At 42.1% G+C, this 23,225-nt stretch overlaps 3 protein-coding genes across 4 annotated transcripts in view; 2 read left to right on the top strand and 1 right to left on the bottom strand.

Annotated features, from left to right (window-relative positions):
• ift140 (intraflagellar transport 140 homolog (Chlamydomonas)) overlaps positions 1 to 8,686 on the top strand; it is a 62,553-nt gene extending 53,867 nt beyond the window's left edge. For both annotated transcript variants that reach the window (XM_014158888.3, XM_082965860.1), the window contains 12 exons: positions 16 to 193; positions 573 to 763; positions 2,549 to 2,644; positions 2,816 to 2,948; positions 3,122 to 3,265; positions 3,511 to 3,639; positions 3,884 to 4,066; positions 5,774 to 5,980; positions 6,413 to 6,625; positions 6,906 to 7,072; positions 7,299 to 7,440; positions 7,644 to 8,686. In XM_014158888.3, the coding sequence (XP_014014363.1) occupies positions 16 to 193; positions 573 to 763; positions 2,549 to 2,644; positions 2,816 to 2,948; positions 3,122 to 3,265; positions 3,511 to 3,639; positions 3,884 to 4,066; positions 5,774 to 5,980; positions 6,413 to 6,625; positions 6,906 to 7,072; positions 7,299 to 7,440; positions 7,644 to 7,856 (1,996 nt within the window). In that variant the 3' untranslated portion in view covers positions 7,857 to 8,686. The remainder of the gene's footprint in view (positions 1 to 15; positions 194 to 572; positions 764 to 2,548; positions 2,645 to 2,815; positions 2,949 to 3,121; positions 3,266 to 3,510; positions 3,640 to 3,883; positions 4,067 to 5,773; positions 5,981 to 6,412; positions 6,626 to 6,905; positions 7,073 to 7,298; positions 7,441 to 7,643) is intronic.
• A 107-nt stretch (positions 8,687 to 8,793) lies between these two features.
• On the bottom strand, positions 8,794 to 9,478 carry LOC106579207 (dynein light chain Tctex-type protein 2). The gene has a single exon (XM_014158893.3). It carries the CDS (start codon positions 9,361 to 9,363, stop codon positions 8,857 to 8,859), a length of 507 nt encoding a protein of 168 aa, XP_014014368.1. The 5' UTR covers positions 9,364 to 9,478; the 3' UTR covers positions 8,794 to 8,856.
• A 51-nt stretch (positions 9,479 to 9,529) lies between these two features.
• On the top strand, positions 9,530 to 21,091 carry ccdc78 (coiled-coil domain containing 78). The gene is made up of 14 exons (XM_014158890.3): positions 9,530 to 9,835; positions 10,037 to 10,168; positions 10,291 to 10,377; positions 10,543 to 10,914; positions 11,084 to 11,134; positions 11,805 to 11,893; positions 12,201 to 12,279; positions 12,427 to 12,552; positions 12,796 to 13,001; positions 18,524 to 18,698; positions 18,948 to 18,991; positions 19,078 to 19,159; positions 19,329 to 19,429; positions 19,682 to 21,091. The coding sequence occupies exons 1-14, from the start codon at positions 9,764 to 9,766 to the stop codon at positions 19,821 to 19,823; spliced, it is 1,758 nt and encodes a 585-aa protein (XP_014014365.2). The 5' UTR covers positions 9,530 to 9,763; the 3' UTR covers positions 19,824 to 21,091.
• The last annotated feature ends 2,134 nt before the right edge of the window (positions 21,092 to 23,225 follow it).

Genomic DNA, 23,225 nt, shown 5'->3' on the forward strand with positions numbered 1-23,225 from the left:
CCTCTCTCTCTGCAGTGAGGCAGTATGGGAGAACATGGCGAGGATGTGTGTGAAGAACCGGCGTCTGGACGTGGCACGGGTGTGTCTGGGCAACATGGGTAATGCCAGGGCGGCGCGGGCGCTACGGGAGGCCGAGGCCGAGCCTGAACTGGAGGCCAGGGTAGCAGTACTGGCCCTTCAACTGGGCATGCTGGTAAGGAAGCCAACCAAGCAGTAGGTGATCATAGCAGATAATGGTGGCTTCACTTCATTTTGAATTCATTTCCTTAGCCAGGTATTGTCATACTTGGTACATAGAGTAAAATAATGGTACATTATAGGTTGTTCAATTCTATCATTACCACATATAGCCACTTAGTACCAGTAGAATTACCTATGTGATTACCCTGTAATAGTGTAGTTAGTAAGTACGTGCTATTATGGAGTACTTACCACTTTTGTGTCATTAGTAGTATATCTGTCCATACCAACACACTACATGTGTACTGTATGTAAAGTCATCATTACAGAAGAACTTCTTACTCAGGGATAATTCCCCTAATCTTAAGTGTTTATTTTCCATTGGTCCACAGGAGGATGCAGAGAAGCTGTATAAGTGCTGCGGGCGCTTCGACCTCCTGAACAAGTTCTACCAGGCATCAGGCCAGTGGCAGCAGGCCGTGGAGACAGCAGAAACCCACGACCGTATCCACCTCAGGACCACTTACTACAGCTATGCCAAATACCTGGAGGCCATCGGAGACAAGAGCATGGCCCTCGTGTTGTAAGAGCCAGCTTAGCACTGATGCTGTAACTGTTAACATTTTATATGTTCGCATTTAATTTGACACTTAGCATTTGAACCAAGCAGCAAATCAGTACTGGTTCTACAGTGCATTCACATTTTCACCTGAACCTTGCAAATACAGCCTATTGTTGTACTAGATATACAGGGCATTCAGAAAGTATTCAGACCCCTTGCCTTTTTCCACATTTTATTACATTACAGCCTTATTCTAAAATGTATTTCCCCAAAAATGTAATCAATCTACACAAAATACCCCATAATGACAAAGCGAATACAGGTTTTTAGAAATGTTGGCAAGTGTATTAAAAATGAAAACAGAAATAACTTATTTAGTTAAGTATTCAGACCCTTTGCCATGAGACTCGAAATTGAGCTCAGCTGCATCCCTGTTTCCATTGATCATCCTGGAGATGTTTCTGAAACTTGATTGGATTCCATCTGTTGTAAATTCAAATGATTGGACATGATTTGGAAAGGCACACACCTGTCTATATACGGTCTCAGTTGACAATGCAAGTCAAAGCAAAAACTAAGCCATGAGGTCGAAGGAATTGTCCATAGAGCTCCGAGACAGGATTGTGTCAAGGTACAGATCTGGGGAAGGGTACCAAAACATTTCTGCAGTTTTGAAGGTCCCCAAGAACACAGTGGCCTCCATCATTCTTAAATGGAAAAAGTTTGGATCCACCAAGACTCTTCTTAGAGCTGGCTGCCCGACTAAACTGAGCAATCGGAGGAGAAGGGCCATGGTCAGGGTGACCAAGAATCTGATGCTCACTCTGACAGAGCTCCAGAGTTCCTCTGTGGAGATGGGAGAACCTTCCAGAAGAACAACCATCTCTGCAGCACTCCACCAATCAGGCCTTTATGGTATAGTGGCCAGACGGAAGCCACTCCTCAGTAAAAGGCACATGACAGCCTGCTTGGAGTTTGCCAAAAGGCACCTAAAGACTCTCAGACCATGAGAAACAAGATTCGCTGAATACCTGAATACCAAGCATCACATCTTGAGGAAACCTGGCACCATCCCTACGGTGAAGCATGGTAGCAGCATCATGCTGTGAGGATGTTTTTCAGTGGCAGGGACTGGGAGACTAATCAGGATCGAGGGAAAGATGAACGGAGCAAAGTACAGATAGATCCTTGATGAACACCTGCTCAAGAGTGCTCAGGACCTCAGACTGGGGTGAAGGTTCACCTTCCAACAGGACAACAACCCTAAGCACACAGCCAAGACAACGCAGGAGTGGCTTTGGGTAAAGTCTCTGAATGTCCTTGAGTGGCCCAGCCAGAGCCCGGACTTGAACCCAATCAAACATCTCTGGAGAGACCTGAAAATAGCTGTGCAGGGATGCTCCCCGTCCAACCTGACAGAGCTTGAGAGGATCTGCAGAGAATAATGGGAGAAACTCCCCAAATACAGGTGTGCCAAGCTTATAGCATCATACCCAAGAAGACTCAAGGCTGTAATCACTGCCAAAGGTGCTTCAACAAAGTACTGAGTAAGGGGCTGAATAATTATGTACATTTTATATTTCGGTTTCTATTTGTAATAAATGTCCTATCATTTCTAAAAACATGTTTATGCTTTGTCATTATGGGGTATTGTGTGTAGATTGATGAGCGAAAAAATCTATTGAATCCATTCTAGAATAAGGCTGTAACGTAACAAAATGTGGAAAAAGTCAAAGGGTCTGAATACTTTCCGAATACACTGTACCCTCAACTGTGTACTTCCTCACAGTTCTCTGTCTGTTTTAGCTTTGAGAAGTCTGACACCCACCGGTTCGAGGTACCCAGGATGCTTCTAGATGATGCACTGTCTCTGGAGATTTACGTCAACAAAATGAAGGACAAGTAAGTCTGGGAATGGTGGAGATAGTTTTATTCTGTCCTCAGTGCAGACTCTCTATTTAATACTGATTTTAGACTTTTAATGATTTTAAAGTGTATTCCGTTTTTTTTAAAGTATAAATACAGACATATGAACATTGTTGAGTATTTGACATGCAGTTTTCTCTGACCCAGAAACATCTATAAGTGGTGGGCTCAGTATCTGGAGAGCCAGTCAGACATGGAATCAGCACTACGCTACTATGAGTACGCACAGGACTTCCTCTCTCTGGTCCGCGTGCACTGCTACCTGGGGAACATTCAGAAGGTAACACACATTTGTACCAGGGGGGAACTTTTATGACATAGCACACATTTGTGGCAATTCAATGTTTTGAGAAGGCAACTGTTTCTACTCATAAGGATTGTTAAATACCTAAATATGAAAACACAACCTAGCCGTGAGGTAAATATCCAATGAGAATACTATATATTTCATAGGCGTCGGAGATAGCCAATGAGACGGGGAACCGTGCTGCCTCGTACCACCTAGCCCGGCAGTATGAGAGTCAGGAGGAGATCAAACAGTCTGTCCACTTCTACACACGTGCTCAGGCCTACAACAACGCCATCCGCCTCTGCAAGGTAACAAATGGACCTCAATCACAATTTAGACTTTCTCCATTCACCTGTGTCCCACTGGCCATAGCAATAAATGAATTACCTACCTAAATGTAATTATTATATGAAAGATTTATTACAGGCTGACTATATTGTTTCTTATTTATTTCAGAACGCTGTTTGCATTATTGAGGCTACGGATGCGGTTCTAATCCAGTGCTGTATTGTCCGTGGGCCACTGGATGACTTGTGTTGTGTTTTGTGTTCAGGAGAATGGTCTGGATGACCAGCTGATGAACCTGGCCCTCCTCAGTAACCCAGAGGACATGATGGAGGCTGCCTGTTATTACGAGGAGAAGGGTTCTCATATGGACCGTGCTGTCATGCTCTACCACAAGGTTAGTATTTTACCTCGGACCTCCCTGTTCTTCCCCCTGGCTTTATATACATACAGTAGGAGGTTGTGCATTCTAAATTGTGCCACAAGGGGGCATTAGCTCACTGATATTTGTATAGGAAGGCATTGGCATCCAAGTCCATTGATGCTACAGTATGCCCACAAACCCACACACTTGCACACATGATAATACTGTCTCTGATATTTCTCTCACACATGGATCTCTGTCTCTCTATTTTTCTCAGGCTGGTCATTTCTCCAAGGCTCTGGAGGTGGCCTTTGCTACAGAACAGTTCTCTGCACTGCAACTCATAGCAGAGGACCTGGATGAGACATCTGACCCGGCCCTACTGGCCCGCTGCTCTGACTTCTTCATCAAACACGGCCAGTATGAGAAGGCTGTGGAGCTGCTTGTGGCCGCCAAGAAGGTACTTTACCCCTGCCTTGTATGTCTTATAAACCGCGCTCGGGTCGTTCCACTAATTCGGGGCCTTTTGAGAAGTGTAACTTGGTCCAAAAAAAAGTTAGATTTCTCTTAATATTTACATTCATGTCATGAAGAGCATATGTTCAACTAATTCAAATTAAAAAATACATCTCGCGAGGTTAAATGAAAGGATGACTATAGTAATAAGTGCCTATTAAGTGCCAAATAAAGTAACAGGGTTGACAATTTTTTCTTAAATAAGCCATAAATCCCCTGAGACAGGTGGAATGGATATTTGTTGTATGCAACAGGGAGTGGCACATTTCACAAAAAATGAAATTCTTAAAACATTTTTAGCCTGTCTATCTATGGGTAACAGGGTTGCCATGTTACGCTCGACCCGCTCAGTTTTCCACCATAAAAGAGCAGAACCAGCTCACCTTCTTTTACTCTATGATTTTACTATTGGATGTAGAATGTTTCTTTAAAAATATATATATTTAAAAAGGAATAGTTTCACCACATTAAAATGAGAGTTCAGTTTACGTAACAGGGTTGACCTTAAAATGGGGGACAGATGTAAATTAATCACTAATCACAGGAAATAAATAATCTTCAGAAATGACTGTCAAAGCAACAAAATAACTAGGGCTTTACAATGACGGTGAAACTTGGAGAAATGGAGGGATTAAGTGGGTAAAAACTTCCTAGAAGTGACACACAGGAAAAACAAAATGCTGAATTTTGGCATTTTAGCAAGGCTTTAGTCATATAAAAAATTTGATTTGTTGAATACTCCATGTGGTCTATATTAAAGGGCACTTCATTTAATATAACAGGCAAATTCAATATTGGTGTACAATTTCTGCTTAACACCCTAAAGTCGATTGATGCACCGGTGCGTCAATCTAAGTAGCATAAAAAATCCCCATTTAGAATCCGTCAGTTTAAGCTATAGATATGTTTTTTTGCATTGTATGCGTCTCAATCCACCGCATCCGCCGATGTCGCACTTCCACAACATTTTAGTCAACTGCGGTGAAAGGTGGCAGAGCTAGATCAGTGTTTGTCAGACCATGAGACATCCCGAAAATCGGTCTTCTCACAAAAACGTCTGTAGCGTCTGAACAGTTTGACCTATAAAGTATTATGGAAAGGGGAGACTCTCACAAGCACGATGGTACTCTCTGTTTTTGTTCTACGACCCCCACAAGTGTTAGGGGACTCGTCTGAATGTAAATGGTACCGGTTTTAAGAAATGAATGGAAGTATAAAGGTCGTTTTGTGCCTATAAATATTATATACATATATATATTTTATTTATATATATATTTCTTGAGCTTTCTTATATCGCCTATAAATAGGACAAACACTTCAAAACCTTGTTTTATGTTTTTTTTTGCCATTTATGGATGTGTTATTCAATGTGTTTCTCTGGGCTAAAGGCAAAATTATATATTTTATCAAATAATAAAGAACACCAAAAAAATTATACCAGAAGGGGTACTAAAATTCCAAATCAAATCGTAAATTATCCATAGTATGACCATCTTAAAACAATTCCATATGTCAGCTTGGAACACCCCCCGCTCACATATCATGCACATAACTGGTGTGTGTGTGTTGTAAGTGTGCGCGAACTTATGCCATCATTGCTCATGATGAGTACATGTCTTTTGTCTATAAATGTGTGTGTGTTCAACCCCAGTACCACGAGGCCCTGCAGCTGTGTCTGGACCAGAGCCTGACCATCACTGAGGACCTGGCTGAGAGTATGACCGTGACCAAGGAGTCCAAAGACCTCTCAGAGGAGGCCCGCAAGGAGCTGCTGGAGAGAATAGCTGACTGCTGCATGCGCCAGGGCAACTACCACCTAGCCACCAAGAAATACACACAGGCTGGCAACAAGCTAAAAGTGAAGAGACTGGGGTCTGGGGTGCATCTCAGTAGTCTGAAGTGGCATCTCTATTTCCTCCTCTTGTTTTTCTTCATTTCCTCTATCCTTCATCTGCTGTGATCTGAGAAATCTGATTTAAGCAACTGAGATGCACCCCACTTATACACATACTATTAAATAGTACTCCTTAAGACACCATTATCATAGTAACTTGTAGTTATATAGATTTATGTTATCCAAGAAACATGAGCTCCGTCATTTTCAGTATTGTATTTTCTGCTTTACCTTTGTCTTTAGGCAGGTGTGGATGTTAGTTACAAGCATTAAATACAATGTTACACTATAATTGTCGCTTAAGTTTGGTCCATGTCTGTTGATGCAGTACTTAAACTCCCTTGTTGCGGCTATTTTAAAAAGTGACTCCAAACACATCTCCCTTCTGTTTCACAGGCCATGCGGGCGCTCCTGAAGTCAGGGGACACAGAGAAGATAGTGTTCTTCGCTGGAGTGTCACGTCAGAAGGAGATCTACATCATGGCCGCCAACTACTTGCAGTCTCTGGACTGGCGGAAAGATCCGGAAATCATGAAGAACATTATTAGCTTCTACACCAAAGGCAGGGCACTGGACCTGCTAGCTGGCTTCTATGAAGCTTGTGCCCAGGTAGGGAACTACTCCATAATATTGAAAGTTCTTGAAAAGGTCCTACATGTTTATTAGTTTTAACTTCAGTCTGGTAATATATTATGTATTGGCCATATATTACAATGACAATTTCTAGTACAGTTATTCCAACGTTTGTTATATGAGTATTTATAAACTAGTAACATTATGCATGGATATTCCGGTAATGCTAACAGATTCATAACTTTGTCTCATAAGCCTAATCTCTAATGTACTTCAATATTGAGGGTGAATGTGTGAATCTGTTTACCTCTGTTAGGTGGAGATAGATGATTACCAGAACTATGAGAAGGCGCTGGGTGCTCTGACGGAGGCCTATAAGTGCCTTTCTAAAGCTAAGGGCCGCAGCCCAGACGAACACGAGGCTCGCATGGCTGAGCTGCAGCACAAGATCACTCTGGTCAAGAGGTTCGTCCAGGCACGCAGGTAAGAACACTGCACTCTCTCTCTTTCTCTCTATTTCTGTCTCTCTCTCTCTTTCTGTTTGACTTTCTTTTAGTCATATATATAAGGCTCTTTAATATAAATGCCATGATCCTCTGATTTAGGTTTGTCTTGAAACAAGTAGACTAGTTACGGAGAGGATATTTTGTGGAGCTCACTGAAGGAGATTTGATGTGTGATCCTGTCTGTCCATCCCCTGTCCCTGTAGGTTGTATGAGGATGACCCAGGTGAGGCGGTGCGGCTGTGCGAGGCCCTGCTAGAAGAGCCAGACCTGGACCCTGCTGTCAGGATAGGAGATGCATACGGCTTCCTGGTGGAGCATCACTGTCAGCAGGGCAGCTTCCAGGTGGTGAGTGTCTAGTGATACTAGTGTACACCATCATCATCCTGAACATCAACATTTTCAGCCTCATTTTCATCTTGATCTTGCTTGTCGTCATTACCATTGTCGTCACTGTCATCATGAATTCATGTAGCTGGATACAATATTTATAGACCTATACATACAGCAGTGAGCATCCTAATTCTCAGTCCATATTCTCGGCTCGGCAGGCCTACCGCAAGCTGGAGGATCTGCAGAAGCTGCTGCCCTCTCTGAACATCAGCTACTACGTGAGCCAGGGCAGCCTGGATGCCCTGCAGAGGGCAGTGGGTTTACCCCTGGGCCGGGGGCAGCTCTCAGGCAGGGGAGACCGACGCGACAGCGGGGGAGAGGAGGACGAGGTGGAGGAGGACGAAGCCCTGGTGTCCCACCAAGGGGACTGAGGGCTGGGACACAACCCTGGTCTTGTGGGGCAAGAGGGTGTGCACAGTTTTGTTGTAGCCTAACTCTGTCTAACCTGATTCAGCTAATCACGGTCTTGATGAGCAGTTGATTAGTTGAATCAGAGTCCTAGGCTGGGACAAAAGCCTGCATATACTGCAGCCCTGCAAAAACAGGAATAAAGAACGCCTCACTAAAGCCACAGAGACTTCTAAATTAGGACTAGAGAGACAAGGTGGCCTGATTCTATTGCCATTTCATACAGGGTTAATAACCTAACACGTTACACCCTTCAAGAGGATGGATAGTATACTCAGTGCAGAGTATGTTACACCCGATGGATCACTCAGACTAATTACACTTTTTATGAGTATATTTATGGTAGATGAAATTCAAAATATATTTACCATACAAATAGTTGGATTTCAGATATTTTTTACACTAATAAGCCTCTACTTCCATTTGACAGAAAGGAAAAATACATTGCTATACCTTGCACAGCTATACAATATTTGTTCTGCTGATGCCGTTAAACTTTTTTGCCTTATGCAGAATGTTCTCTTTCAATGCAAAATAAAGCCGCCTTTGGATCTGAAAGTTGTGTGCATCTTGGACCTAAACCGTCCTGAAATTGAAACACCAATGTTTTCTTTACCTGAAATGCATTTTGTATTTGTGGTCAGAGTTTGTACATTTAAACTGAATGTGGTTTGTGTCGTGTGTATTGATAGTGTTTTGTACATTTCTGTGCGTTAAATTGAAATCTTTGAGATATTTTGTAAAGTAATCTGTACAGTATTTTACAATTTTTAAATAAAATGTTTATACCTTTCTTGTGTGATGCCAACAAACCCACATACACACGTCAGAAACACACAGATGGTCACTGATACTGTTGTTTTATTTTGTCTACAAAAAAAATGTATTCACAAAAACTTGACATCTCATTCATGTATTGGCAGGTAGAGATAAATTGCTATCTGCCTTTCACATTGCCCATTGTCACTCGAAATAAATGGCAAAAACCATGCCAACAGCGAAAATGTGTCTGTTCTCAAAGTTGAGAGTCAGAAAGTTGTCCTTTTCATCATCCCACAGGGTACGGCTTGCAATCTTCACTGTCTGGCCATTCTTGTCGCCGACGACCACCTTGACCACGTATCTGTAGCGGTCGAACACTTGCTCTTTGCAGAACGCCAGGATATCTGCAGCCACTTTATCAGCCACATCTCGACAGTTGTGGTCGTAGGCCAGCTCACCGAATGCTTGGTTCATCAACTCCTCGCCTTTCTTCTGAATCAAATGGGGAAGAAACTTCTGCTTTGGTCCCAACCTGTAGGTGTTGGCAAGTTTCCCTTTGAACCCTGATTTCCAAACTGAAGACCCTCGTTTCACAGGGTGGGTGTCGTCGTCGTCATGCATTTCAATGTCCATGGTTGACCCTCGGGGCCTGTCAGTATGGCTATCTTTGCGAATCCCCTTCATAATGCTACCCCGACGCTCAGACATTTCTGGAAAACTTTTGGAAGTTAAAAACAAGTGTATTTTCAAGGACAGGTAAACAATTCAGGTTGAGCGGTGAGATGTGAAATTTTGAATCAGCTGTTCCAACTGTAATTGCGCAACTCGAGCGCGGTGTCGTGAGACCCGGCTCGTGCTCAGACTTTCTCAGAAGGCTGTGAGCTTGAACTATTTGAGACAAAATTAAAACATCTAAAACATTAACAAATACATACGATCCATTACATTTCATAAATATAGCTCCTATTCGTCGAAAAACAGTTTTTAATTTGGTCTATTTTGGCCAGGGGCAAGTTTAGGGTCCATAGCAACAATCAATGTTGTAGATACAAGAAACTTTCTCCTAACTCAGGAACTTGGGATAATTACTTTGTTTGGCATTAGAAACATGGACTTAAGGGACAACCGTTCGTCTTTAAATGAACTACAGGACAAAATTCGTTGTTTGACAGATGAAAATGTAAGTTATTTACTTTGACAATCATTTTAAACTGTCCTATTTTGGTCAAACTTTAAACATGAACTTTCAAGGTTACCCTTATAGTTGCATCAAGCTTTAATATCTTCAGTAGGCCTATGGCTTGTGTTCCTGAAAAATGTATAAAACAAAGTCTTCATTGTTTAAAAAAAATTATATATATATATTATACAACCAATGTAGGTCCAGCTCCGTGACAAAAATGAAAGCCACTTTACCAAACTGAGCTACCTTGAGAGCAGGTTGGGCTATCTTGCAGGCTCCAAGACTGACCTCTCTTCCAAACTGGTCTCAAGCGAAGAGGAGAAACTGAAGGTAGGATATATGAGACTACATTGTATTTGGATATCTATCAATCACTTATGTAGGATGTAGACAGACCTCTTGTCTTTTTGTTAACTGAAATATTTAGCCTTTTATATCCCTTTATCCGTCAGATATCCAGGGAGCTTGTCGAGCTACATATACAGACCAACAAAGTGAGAGAGCAGTATGAAAAGGACATTTTTGACCTGAAAATAAAGGTGATGCTCAAATTAATATGTATTACATAGTCATTGCAGACCTCTGGGCCCTACTTTACCCACCTGGGCCCTACATAGTCATTACTCACCTTAATAGAAATGATCCCAACCCTGATGCACAGATAGTACTCTAGTATCTCACCCACCTCACCCTTCCCTCCTCAGATCCTATCCCAGGAAGGGGTGGTGGTGGAGTTGGAGATGGAGAGGGACAGGCTCTGCAGGGAGCTCCAGTCTGTCACCGCCCGCCTACAGGTGGCAGAGAGGACAGGAAGTGACCTCACAGAGGAATACGTGACCCTGAAGAGGAACTACCTGGCTCTGACTGAGGCCCACGATAGGGAGGTGGTCCAGAATGATGAGCTGAGCGCTGAGCTGCTTGGGCTGGCCCAGGCTCGTGATGCCCTCTTCAGGCAGACAGAGGAACAGCAGCAGCGTGTTAGGGCCTCTACAGAGGGTGGTGTCTATGGGCAGACTGCTCAGGAGCTGGACAGGGTACGGGCGCTGGTCAGCCGTATGTCTCACAATAGAATAATGGTGAGAGGGAGCTTTGGTTCATTTCCACAATGACAATTACCACTCACAGAAATTTGTCAAAATACATTTCCTATAAGGCACAACAAAAATAATCTAATAACTTCTGGTCTAATACCAATGTGGCTATATAACTTCCTCATTGCTCAAACTTGTTCTTCTCTTATTACAGCCAGAGGACCTGGCTATGTTGGACCAAGAACGTACATCTATGGAGAAGAGTGTGAGTATATCTCTGAACACAACAAGTCATGTATGAATGTCAGTAATACTTTGAACCTAATAGCTATGGAACTGAGTGCAAGTATGTTATTATGTAAGTGAAAACGGAATAGTGCCTAACAGTTTCACATCTGGTCAGTTTATCATAAATAGTCAACAGAGCCATAATATATAGAGAGTCTGGCCCGGTTTTAAAACAGCTGCCATGTTAGTGCCTTTATTCTCGAAATGTTGATGTAACAATGCGAAAGCGCCTCTGACAATCCCTATGAAATGACCAGCTGTAAACAAGCAAAACAGAGCAGCGAATTGAACAGACGTTTTTATTGATTAGCATTTGGAATAATGTGTATCTAAGTCTGTACTGTGTTGTGGTGTCAACAGATCTGCTTTCACTGGACATCTTCATAGGTTTCGAAAACTATCAAAAATTAACAACACAACACAGAAGCGTCAATGATCACTTAGCAACAGCTATGGCGGAGAAAGTGTCACTCTCGGAACATTGACAGAAACCGCATTGGCCCAACTCTCTATATATTGTGGCAGATGGCAGGGAGAGGTGAGGGGAGTGGTGATTGTGAGGAGATATCTTGCAGCCCGCTGGCTCCACCCTGGCTCCACCCCCGAGTCAATATTCACATCCTTTTTTTTTTCGATGTTTGACATAGCTGCTTGGGAACCAGGATGTGATCAAAGACATGCTGGAGCAGATGAAGAAGAGCTATGAAGAGCAGCAGCACAGACTGGGGGAGAAAGTGTGAGTAGAGAGACACTAGTCTAGTCTCACATGTCTTTACATCAAAGCCCTGGACCTGCAATAGCCTCTCTGGCTACTATAAACAGTAGTGATTGAGGAAACAAGGCATCTTGTCATTATCCTTCATTTTTCAGTCATCAACTGGTCTAACTTGTCTCAGGTTGTTCACGTTAGCCACTGTAGCCCACGTCTGCTTTGTGGTCTTCTGTTTGATTTCTGTTTCACTGTGGTCGACGCTACAATTTGGGAATCTTTTTTGTGATGTGGTCTCTGACATGTTTTTACTTCTCCTATGATGGGTCTTCAGGGTGGCGATGGGCAAGGAGCAACAAGAGAACAAGAGATCCATCCGCGATACCCAGCAGAAACTAGCCGAACAGAGTGCGGTACGAAAGAGCGCATCACATGTGTCTGGTCTACCCAAATGATCATTTTATACCATAATTGTCTTTGGATTTGCTATCAATCCGAATATGCAACTTGATGGCCTGTAAAAATGTGAATTTATTTTGTGTGTGTGTGTTCCTATTCAGGCCATGTTGAGCTCTCAGAGCCAGCTGAAGGAGGTGGAGGAAGAGAACTCTAAGCTACAAATGCAGGTGAAGGAACTGAATGAGGAGTACCGTGCCAGACTGGGGCGCTACCTACAGGACCTAGCTGTGAGTACACACTAAGACATATGCATGCACACAGGTAGGCTACACATACATTATGCACAGTCAAACAGATGCCGGGATTCGCAGCCTAGACATATACAGACAGAAAGATCCCCATTTTCCTACCCCACGTCCTTCCTAACCCACTACCACTAGTCCCCAACTCCTACCACACCACAGTTATCAAAGTGAACCCACACCACCCATACTGTGGAATCTATTTTGGTCTTTGCCTCTTGTCTCCAGGAGTATGTGGATGGTCTGGCGGAGGGGAGGGGGGTGAAGGGCCCCCCAGAGAGGGTGAAGATGAGGGGCTTCGTGGACAGCATGCTCCAAGAGGTGCGCTCCTCCTACAGGGCTAGAGAGGAGCAGCTAGCCTCTGCCGCACGCTCCTACAAGAAGAGACTGCAGAGGCTCACTAAGAGCCACCAAGCCCTGCTTATTGCATACAGGTTAGCCCCTCTCATGCCCTCCATGTTGTATTTCTGTGATTTACTCAATGTGTATACCACATGGATGGTCCTGTCATCCTTGGTTAGGTTTGTGTGCGTTATTAGGAAACTTGACCCCCAACCCATCTCTCCGTAGTCGTTCTCTATTGGCCGAGGCTGCGTGACCGGATCTAACCACCCTGTTCCACTCCCGCCCCCCAGGACGCCTCTTCCCCAGAGCTAAACAACCCTATCACGTTCTGTGCATGTTTTTTTTTTAATGCACACATTTCTAAAAAGCTGAAACAAAGCCCTGCGGCGATTTGAACGAGCATCCCCCCCCCAAAATTGTTTTTTTGCGTGTGTAGCTACAACCTTCTCTGTCTGTTGTTTGATTTGATTTATTAGGATCCCCATTAGCCGACGCCAATGGTGACAGCTAGTCTTACTGGGGTCCGACACATAACGAAAAATACGTTACAGACAAAAGACTTTACAATTGACATACATTTGAACATGTACTGTGTGTGTCTGTGTGTGTGTGTATGTGTGTGTGTGTATATCTATCAGTTACACATACGTCAGTACATACACACAACAAGTAGGCCACATGGGGGAGAAGCGTTGTTGTTTTGACCATGACAGTTTACAATCTAAGGTAACACCAAGTAATTTAGTCTCCTCAACTTGTTCAACAGCCACACCATTCATTACCAGATTCAGACGAATATATTATTAAAAGTCACCTCGTCCGAGAGAGATTTACATGGTTATCCAAACGTCATGCCAGAGAAAGCCTACACAAAACACAGCCCTTATTTTTTGTGTTTTTTAATTCCCTTATGGGAAAAACTTATGTGAAAAAAATGATTGGAACCATTTCCCTGTTTGACAGCTAGGTTTTATGGGTATTATGACACCTCCACTGTGGGGCTCTATGGGTAAAAATAGAAAAGAATAAAGGGCTTAGAGAAATGCCCTGCGGTACACCACACTTTAAATGTTTGACATTGGAGTTATGTTAGATAGATCTGAATCCATGATATGGCAGAGGTTGAAAAGCCAGAAAATTTATGTTTTCTCAACAACAGGATAATGGTCAATAATATCAAAGGCTGCACTGAAATCTAACAGTACAGCTACCACAATCTTCTTATTATCAATGTCTTTTAAACAATCAGTAATTTGTGTCAGTGCAGTACATGTTGAGTGCCTTTCTCTATAAGCATGCTGAAAGTCTGTTAATTTACAGAGAAATAGCATTGTATTTAGCATTGTATTTGGTCAAACACCATTTTTTCCAACAGTTTGCTAAGAGCTTGCAGCAAGCTGATAGGTCTGCTGTTAGAAGGCTGCTTTACCACTCTTGGGTAGCAGAATGACTTTGCCTTCCCTCCAGGCCTGAGGACAAAGACTTTCCTCTAGGCTCAGATTAAAGATGTGACAGATAGGAGTGGCTATAGTCAGCTACCATCCTCAGTAGCTTTCCATCTAAGTTGTCAATGCCAGGAGGTTTGTAATTTTTTTATTTAACCTTTATTTAACTAGGCAAGTCAGTTAAGAACAAATCATGTTTTACAATGACGGCCTAACAAAAGGCCTCCTGCGGGGATGGGGTCTGGGAATAAAAATAAATAAAATAAAAATATAGGACAAAACACACATCATGACATGAGAGACAACACTACATAAAGAGAGACCTAAGACGACAACACAGCATGGCAGCAACACATGACAACACAGCATGGTAGCAACACAACATGACAACAACATGGTAGAAGCACAACATGGTAGCAGAACAAAACAGGGTACAATCATTGTTGGGCACAGACAATAGCACAAAGGGCAAGAAGGTAGAGGCAACAATACATCAAGCAAAGCAGCCACAATTGTCAGTAAGAGTGTCCATGATTGAGTCTTTGAATGAAGAGTTTGAGATAAAACTGTCCAGTTTGAGTGTTTGTTGCAGCTCATTCCAGTCGCTAGCTGCAGCAAACTGAAAAGACGAGCGATCCAGGGATGTGTGTGCTTTGGGGACCTTTAACAGAATGTGACTGGCAGAATGGGTGTTGTATGTTGAGGATGAGAGCTGCAGTAGATATCTCAGATAGGGAGGAGTGAGGCCTAAGTGGGTTTTATAAATAAGCATCAACCAGTGGGTCTTGCGACGGGTATACAGAGATGACCAGTTTACAGAGGAGTATAGTGATGTGTCCTAAAAGGAGCATTGGTGGCAAATCTGATAGCCGAATGGTAAAGAATATCTAGCCGCTCGAGAGCACCCTTACTTGCCTATCTATAAATTACATCTCCATAATCTAGCATGGGTAGGATGGTCATCTGAATCAGGGTTAGTTTGGCAACTGGGGTGAAAGAGGAGCGATTATGATAGAGGAAACCAAGTCTAGATTTTACTCTAGCCTGCAGCTTTGATATGTGCTGAAAGGACAGTGCGCCGTCTAGCCATACTCCCAAGTACTTGTATGCGGTGTCTACCTCAAGCTCTAAACCCTCAGAGGTCGTAATCACACCTGTGGGGAGAGGGGCATTCTTCTTACCAAACCATGACCTTTGTTTTGGAGGTGTTCAGAACAAGGTCAAGGGCAGAGAAAGCTTGTTGGATACTAAGAAAGCTTTGTTGTAGAGCGTTTAACACACAACCGGGGAGGGGCCAGTTGAGTATAAGACTGTACCATCTGCATATAAATGGATGAGAGAGCTTCCTACTGCCTGAGCTATGTTGTTGATGTAAATTGAGAAGAGCGTGGGGCCTAGGATCGAGCCTTGGGGTACACCCTTGGTGACAGGCAGTGGCTGAGACAGCAGATTTTCTGACTTTATACACTGCACTCTTTGAGAGAGGTAGTTAGCAAACCAGGCCAAAGATCCCTCAGAGACACCACCACTCCTTAGCCAGCCCACAAGAATGAAATGGTCTACCGTATCAAAAGCTTTGGCCAAGTAAATAAAAATAGCAGCACAACATTGCTTAGAATCAAGGGCAACAGTGACATCATTGAGGAACTTTTAAGATTGCAGTGACACATCCATAACCTGAGCGGAAACCAGATTGCATACCAGAGAGAATACTATAGACATCAAGGAAGCCAGTCAGTTGATTGACAAGTTTTTCCAACACTTTTGATAAACAGGGCAAAATAGAAATAGGCCTATAACAGTTAGGATCAGCTTGGTCTCCCCCTTTAAATAAAGGACTAACCGTGGCTACCTTCCAAGCAATGGGAACCTCCCCAGAGAGGAGAGACAGGCTTGGCGATTTATAGTGGAAGAAACCTTAAAGAAGAAAGGGTCTAAACCATCTGACCCAGATGTTTTTTGGGGGTCAAGTTTAAGTAGCTCCTTTAGCACCCCGGACTCAGTGTCCGCCTGCAGGGAGAAACTTTGTAGTGGGGCAGGGGAAAAAGAGGGAGGAGCATCGGGGCTAGTCGCATTAGAAGGTGTGGGAGATGAGGAAATGTTGGACGGGCACCCCTATGGTGGAACAAGCTTCCTCACGACGCCAGGACAGCGGAGTCAATCACCACCTTCCGGAGACACCTGAAACCCCACCTCTTTAAAAAGATTTAGATGCACTATTGTAAAGTGGTTGTTCCACTGGATATCATAAGGTGAATGCACCAATTTGTAAGTCGCTCTGGATAAGAGCGTCTGCTAAATGACTTAAATGTAAATGTAAATGCATGGCTGAGTCAAATAGGAATCCTGACTTAATGAAGTGTTGATTTAAAGAGCTTAGCCATGTGCTTCTTGTCAGTAACAACCACATTAAGGGACATGGGCATCTGTGAGGAGGAGGGTTTATTCTCCAGGTCTTTAACCGTTTTCCAGAACTTCTTGGGGTTAGACCCTCAGAGAGAGAACTGCTCCTTAAAGTAACTAACTTCATTGTTGGCATTTCCTGCCTAAGTTTTCCCACTTTGCCAATGAAGTAATCATTCAAATAATTGGCAACATCAAATGGTTTTGTGATGAATAAGCCATCTGATTCGATGAAAGATGGAATTGAATTTGTCTTTCTGACCATAATTTCATTTAAAGTACTCATGTTTTTTTTCTCCATCATTCTTTATATCATTGATCTTGGCTTCATAATACATTTTCTTCTTCTTTTTGTTGAGTTTAGTCACATCATTTCTCAAATTGCAGTAAGTCAGATGTGCAGACAGACTTATTTGCCACTCCTTTTGCTCCATCTTTCAACCATACAGATTTTCATCAATCCATGGAGCATTAACAGTTCTAACAGTCAGTTTCTTACAGGTGCATGTTTATCAATAATTGGAAGAAGTAATTTCACAAATTCATCAAGTGCAGTGTCTGGTGCTCTTTATTAATCACAGAATAACAAATATTTTTTACATATTCTACATAAATATTTTGTTTGGTTTCTTATTCACTATTTTAGGCCAAGCTTTTGGCGCTTTGGCTTTCCTGGATATAGCCACTATATTGTGATCACTGCATCCAATGGGTGTCCAGTACAGCTTTAGTGTCCTCAATGGTACTCCCGCCAGCTTTGGTCTTTGTCAATGTAGCAACATAGGTTTCGTTGTTATTCCTCGCAGTTCCAGACAGGGCAGGTTGCAGGGAAGATAGGAAACAACAACAACAAACAGCAGGGATCCAGACAGCCACCAGCCCGGGACAATCAGAGGTCCCAGTCGGGCTGCGTTCAAGCCCTCAAGAAAACTCCACTAGCCTGATAGGTATCTAGCTAGCAACTAGATTAGCTGCTACGCCAAGCAGCTCCTCAGACCCGGTCTTGGTCGGCAGCATATCTGGACAGATAGATAGTAGTGGTCCCAGCAATTGATGCCAACTGCTTTGCGGCCACCAAACTCAAAAGGTAGATAGCTAGTAACTTTTTCAATAGACTTTCAAAACTTTCCAAAACAACAAAATGATCTCTCCCTCGTTCTGCGTTCAACAGAATGCTTGTGGACAGAGTGTATGGGTAAAGTTGTGAGACAACACATCCACCAGTGATAATAAAAAAGCATCATCTTAACTAAGAATATTGCAGTAGCACAAGCATAAGCTGGATGCAGACATAATGTTTTGCAATATCCTTATCCTAAATGTGAAACCAAACACATTTAGCCTATATGACAACATCACATGCAACATGTAGCCCCGCTCTGTCTACACATTGCAATGGGGCAAAATACCTGTTAATTCGCTTCTCAATGATCATGCAACACCCAAAAATTTGATATACAGCACATCATTGCAATTCGCCAGAGTAGCCTGTTTCACCTCTTGGCAGCCGAACTAGCACATGCGCAAAAGGTATGGTTGTTTAGCTATCGGAGGCGTCCAGAGAATCCGGTCAGACAGCCACTCCGTTCTCTATTACCTTGTCTTTCCCTTGACTTTCTATCTCCTCTATCATTTTTTCACACTATCACTCTTCATAAACTGGTCCCACTTCCGCAATCTAGAAACTAATAGCCAACAAATGACTATAACTTCACAATTCCAAACACCTTCAGCCAGCACTCTTTCCTCTGTATATGTGTCAGGGTGCAGAGGGAACAGGTCCTGTCCCAGCCAGAGAGTGGCTTGGACCCCGGCCCCCCTGAGGCCCACTTCAGCCTGGAGCCCAGTGAGCTGAGTGGAGAGACAGAAAGGGAGCTCCAGCTCCTACGCCAGGACAAGGCCAGGCTGGAGGGCCAGCTCCGAGAGGCTCAGAAGCCTGTAGTTATACAGACAAGACTAATTTTACACTGAGTATTCTAGACCATGTTTATTGTGTTTTGTCTGTGTTATCCAGTGTTTTGTCTGCATTTATTGTTTGTTTATTATGTGTTTACTCATTGTTTTTGTCTGTGTTTTGTCTTTTGTCACGTTCCTAAATATAGGGTTTGTTGCTGTTTCATTGTTGTTGTTGCTCAGTCAAATTTTGAAATGGCTCTTGATCATTCATTGATTTGTACCTTTTTTTAGGTGGCTGTCGTCACTAGACCTATTCAAACAGTCAACTTTCAGGAGTTAGTAATATCTTTCAAAATGACATAAAATAATAATCAAATGTATGAATGAAGTAGACCATCAATAATTCTCTAACCTTGTACAGTTCTGGAAAATCAGGGCAGATATCTGAAGAGGCCTGGACTGACATTAGGAAACAGCTACGGGAGATCACCAACTCTACTCAGGTAATAACATACCCCTCTACTTACACAAATCAGAGATATGAGTCCACTGCTTAACCCTCCCATATTAACTTCTCTTCTAAGAATCAAATTGTTATAACTCTACAACAGAATTATCTGTTTCTATGACCTGAGTTAAGTTGAAATGGAAACATTCCTGTTGTCCAAACAGGAGGGCCATGAGAAGGAGCGTGCCCAGCTCATCACCAGGGCTACAGTTGCCGAGGAGCAGCTGTTAGAGCTGCAGGAGTATGTTGACAAGCACCTGGGCAGGTAACAACACCCATTTTTGGAGCTGTCTAGTTACTAAAAGGACATAGCAATTCATAGAGACTTGATGTCTGTATTGTCTATTCCGTTTTGATACTCAGATCTCATAGATGTACCTGACATATTCTCCCATAGCTACTGAGTTCATTAAGTGCACTACTTAACAAAGTGGCAGGGTACTGACATCTGGATTTAAGGATAGATTACTAGAGTCTGAGTAAAGGGTGTTTAGATGAGCATTGTCCCTCTCTACAGGTACAAGCAGGAGATCACACGGCTGCGTAGACTGCTGGGTCTGGAGACGGGGCTTGCCCACAGAGCTGAGGCTCCCAAACCCTGCCAATCCATCGCTCGATCAGGAATCCAAGCTATGAAATATGATCTTCCACCCCCCTAAAAAACAAAACAACACATGAACCCTTTCTTTGGTATCTAACCGTATGAAATCTGTGCCAGTCAGAATATTCCTCAAAGAATAACATGATTGGCTACTATGACATAATAATGGACTCCATGGAAAGGCATTTGTTTCAGTATTGCATTTTATTATCATTTATAAAATAACAGTTCCTCACTTCATCAACATGACTGTAATATTGTATTTATCCTTTACAAACATCTCATACTCATTTAGGTTAGAGCTTAAAAATGTTTTTACTTTACTATTATATTGTAACATGACACAGTTGTTTTGCAAAGTAGAATAAATGTGTGAATGGATAAAATTGCCCACACCATAAGTTTGTCTATCTAGGCCTAGCAAGAATATTATCAGGAGTTGCGCAGTCCAAGAGTTGCAACTTGGTGGACAGCACTTGCAACTCTGCATTATTGACCTTGGATCAAAGATAGAAGGAATACATAGAAATGACCAGAAATAATGTTTTTGTCATAAAATAAAGATGTTTAAAAGGAAAATAAATAGATGTTGTTTGAGGAAAAGAGCGCTATAGAGGGAGCTATGGAGAGGAACTGATAGAATAGAGGAAATTCAGAGAATGGGAAGAGAGAAACAGGCAGGAGATGAGGGAGAACTATGAAGAAGAGGCCATAGTTGAAGCAGAGAGAATCCTGATGGTGGTTCTACCTGAGTTACAGAGGAACATCGTGATCTCAATGATAACGATGCAGAGGGAGTTCAGCAGACAGCTGGAAGAGAAGGCTTGAGGCAGAATTTTAAAGATCTCACTGAAATTCAATTATTTTCAGAAGAGGTCTGCATGTCCACTTTGATATTTAGCGTACACATACATGTTATTGGAGAGCAAGGAGGAGAAAGAGAGAGAGAACAAGGGGGGACAGGAGGAATAATTGGTTGGATGAGTAGACATGGTTGTGGGGTGAGAAAGCAGCCACACTTAGTGCTTGAAGTGGATTGAAATAGGAGCCAGTACTCATACTCTTTATATTTGGAGCCAATATAAACACCACTATAAGAGGTGCCAGTACTCAAGCAGTAGAACAACTGACCTGACACTTCTGTGAGACAGTTGAGAGAGAATGGGATAAAGACAAATAGATCTTAGTGGGAAATGCTAAGATGAGGTCTATATAACCTGTGTTAAAAGCAACTCATTCACATAGATTAAGGAGACCAAGATAAGATTATAGAGCTACTGTATGAGTGCTTATTGTTTCACTATAAATAAACTACACTAACGTTTTCTGCAACTTACTCTCTTTTCTGTGGCTCCAACATGCTCCAAACCTCCAACTGGTCTGCCATGTCTGTTACACTCTTACACATGGAGGCAGCATTAATTATGCAAATTGTCTGATAGTTAAGTAAAACAAATGTACAGTAACATTTTGTCAAGGTACTACATTGGTTAATTGTGAGGGCACAACACTCTTGTTACCCAGAGTAGAACATCTCTTGCTCTCCATTGTTGGGGAGATAGGGGGACAGGCAGTGCATCAGAAGCCACTGCATTCCTGTATCTGGGACAATTGTATCAATATTCTTGGTTTGATTGTGCTGCATGTTATAATGGATGACCTGCACACTTTAACACTGGTTATATAGACCTCATCTTAGCATGTAACAAATGTAACTATAATGAAACTAACTTTTAGAAATGTTTGTGAAATTTGTTTGTGGGTACCTGCAGTACCCTGGCAGACCCCTGGGTTCAGTGCATGTGATCCCTGGTTGAAGACTATTTCCTACCAATTATATGTATTTTGGTACACCTCCTCTAGTATAGAAAATGTTTTGGAAGCTATAGAAATGCATTTATTCATGTTGACATTCGTTTTGACACCTTAATGCATACTTTTAAATTATATTAAGTGAACTGAACATGAAAACAAAAGTGTTTTAGAGAGTACTAATGTTACAAACAGAGAAATACTTAAATACATGTTTTTAAGAAATACTTAAAAACATTTAATTAAAATACTGTAGAATTCCATTCATTCCTTTGGAGGACTGCTCCTTCTGGGGAGTTCCAAAATGGGGGCTGGTGACTTCAAAACTCATCATTGGCCATTATATAGCATCTTCAATCCAGGTTTTATACACATCATTCCAACATGCAGATAGTGGAAAGGTGGAGTTTACTGAAGTCACCTGTACTGTAAGTTCCAGTGTAAAGGTAAAAGTCTAGTTAATCAACACTGAAGGAGATCTATCACATGCATGCAGGTGCAGATGATCTATGAAAATGTTGTATGAATTTGATTATAAAAGGATTATAAGTGCGCAGTATGGTTTTCACAAACGGTGTGGTGACTTTCTGGATTTTAATCAACAATCTTTAAATTAGGTGGGAGACTATGGTGAAAAATTGCAAGATTATGTTATAATACTTTTATTGCATCAAATTGTTGTTTTATGCAACAGAATAGAGTATTCTTATAACTATTGTGTGTGTGTGTTCTACTGAGGATGGGCCTCTGGGAGATAACACTGACAGGAGATTCGTAAATCTATTATAACAATCTTGCAATTTTCCACCATAATCCCCCATTTTGAAAATCCTCTCAATTTAAAAGAAAATTACAAGATTCAAGGACATTCATTCACATGTAGAAAATGCATACATTCTACATAAACCAAGAAGCATAAAAGCAATAACTCATTGCATGGGTTACTTCACGTGACCGGCTGCTATAGCACTGGCTCAGCCTCCTTACAAGAAACTTAGCACTGTCTCCCATTTCAACCACCAATACATATTCTAGCTATTTGTCTGGGGAGGTTATGATACACAGTCACCTGCACGAACCCATGAAGAAAAACAAAAGATGCATACAGTTTATGAGATTCAAAGCTGTATCTTCATAGAGAGTGAAAAGCACATACGTAATGCATAGTGCAGTGAATGCAACAATGGAGTTTAATAAAATAAGCTTTAGTTATCTGTCACACTCCAATGGATCAGCATGGTGGAAATGACTATTTCCATCCCAGAAACTAAAATCAGCATATCTTGTTGTGTGATAGTAAAATGTATTCCGTTGGTGCCTAATGAACATGACCCAAGACAAACATCATGATTCCACTATTTATAAGGCAATGCCTATAGATCAAATAGATTAGGATCAGTTTCACTCTCCTGATCAGAGTTCACCTTCTCCATTCACCATGGAATGCTGACAATAGTGTCAACATCTTTAGTTCATAACAGCAATCAAAACAATCAATCCCTAATACATGAATTGCTTCACTCATATAGTTATTAACATAAACTCAAAACAATCCTTCAGTTTTAAAAATCCTTCAGTTTCTAAATCATCAAAAACCCAATTAATTATCCAACCAACATTTAGAATGACATTGCTCAGTGATTCAAAT

This window comes from Salmo salar, chromosome 19 (assembly GCF_965601325.2).
Source record: "Salmo salar chromosome 19, fSalSal1, whole genome shotgun sequence".
NCBI lineage: Eukaryota > Metazoa > Chordata > Actinopteri > Salmoniformes > Salmonidae > Salmo > Salmo salar.